The 1,114-nt window shown below is 56.1% G+C and overlaps 1 protein-coding gene across 4 annotated transcripts in view; it reads right to left on the reverse strand.

Annotated features, from left to right (window-relative positions):
* LOC102488047 (outer dense fiber protein 4) overlaps positions 1–794 on the reverse strand; it is a 6,523-nt gene extending 5,729 nt beyond the window's left edge. For all 4 annotated transcript variants that reach the window (XR_001370108.2, XM_006144665.1, XM_006144664.1 and 1 more), the window contains exon 1: positions 276–794. Coding sequence is in view for 3 of the 4 variants with exons in the window: in XM_006144665.1 (XP_006144727.1) it covers positions 276–547 (272 nt within the window). In the remaining variant the exon portion in view is untranslated. The remainder of the gene's footprint in view (positions 1–275) is intronic.
* Positions 795–1,114: the final 320 nt, after the last annotated feature.

Below are 1,114 nucleotides of genomic sequence, written 5' to 3' on the forward strand. Positions count from 1 at the left end.
CCGCTGAGAGGTGGAGGCTCTTGGATACTGACCCTGCGGCCGCTGAGAACTTGAGGCTCTTGGATACTGACCCTACGGCCGCTGAGACCTGGAGGAGGCTCTTGGATACTGACCCTGCGGCCGCTGAGAACTGAAGGTTCTTGGATACTGACCCTGCGGCTGCTGAGACCTGGAGGAGGCTCTTGGATACTGACCCTGCGGCCGCTGAGAACTGAAGGTTCTTGGATACTGACCCTGCGGCTGCTGAGACCTGGAGGAGGCTCTTGGATACTGACCCTGCGGCCGCTGAGAGCTGGAGGAGGCTCTTGAATACTTTCAAGGCGACTACTGAGAGATGGAGGAGATGCTTGGATACTGACCCGGCGACTGTGGATAATTGGCACAGGATCTTGGATACTGACCCGGCGACTGTGGATAATTGGCACAGGCTCTTGGATACCAACCCCGCGATAGTGGATAATTGGCACAGGCTCTTGGCTACTGATCTGGCGACTGTAGATAGCAGATAGAGGGTCTTGGGTGTTATTGAGAACAACTGGAGGGACATCTGACTGAGAGCTCTGGGGGTCAGACTGAGGACCCTGGGACATGTGGAAGTGCAGGGCAAGTCCACCCTAGGTACACTCTACTACCTGCCAACTGCCTCAGCCTCTCCTCTGGACACTGCTGTGGCCACCTGGAAGCCTGGTAGTTCTATTCAGCGTTCAGACTCCGTTCAGTATTTACATCTTTTTGACCCTTCTGTTTCTGGGTCTCTCCTGCTGCCCACAGGCAGGGCTCAGGAATTCAGTGTGGTCTGCAGCTGAGTGTGGGAAAGTTCCGTGACAGTTGGAGGGTTCTAGGAAGTTGGGCCATTGGCCATGGCCTCAGACTCTACCCTATCCTTGTGTGAGTGACATGGGGGCCGGGGCAGAGTCAGGGGAGACTCAGAGTAAAGTCTGAACAGGATCAGGACTGGGTCAGTGAGGAGCCAGAGCAGGTCGGGGACAGGGTTGTGGGTAAGGGAAGGCTCAGAGTGGAAGTAGCAGGGCAAGAGGAGCAGCAGGCTGGGATCAGGACTGGGCTAGCAGCATTCTCTAGGATGGCTGGTAACAGTTTTAGGAAGGCCCGAGAT

Source organism: Tupaia chinensis, unplaced genomic scaffold, assembly GCF_000334495.1.
Source record: "Tupaia chinensis unplaced genomic scaffold, TupChi_1.0 Scaffold000129_1, whole genome shotgun sequence".
Lineage (NCBI taxonomy): Eukaryota > Metazoa > Chordata > Mammalia > Scandentia > Tupaiidae > Tupaia > Tupaia belangeri.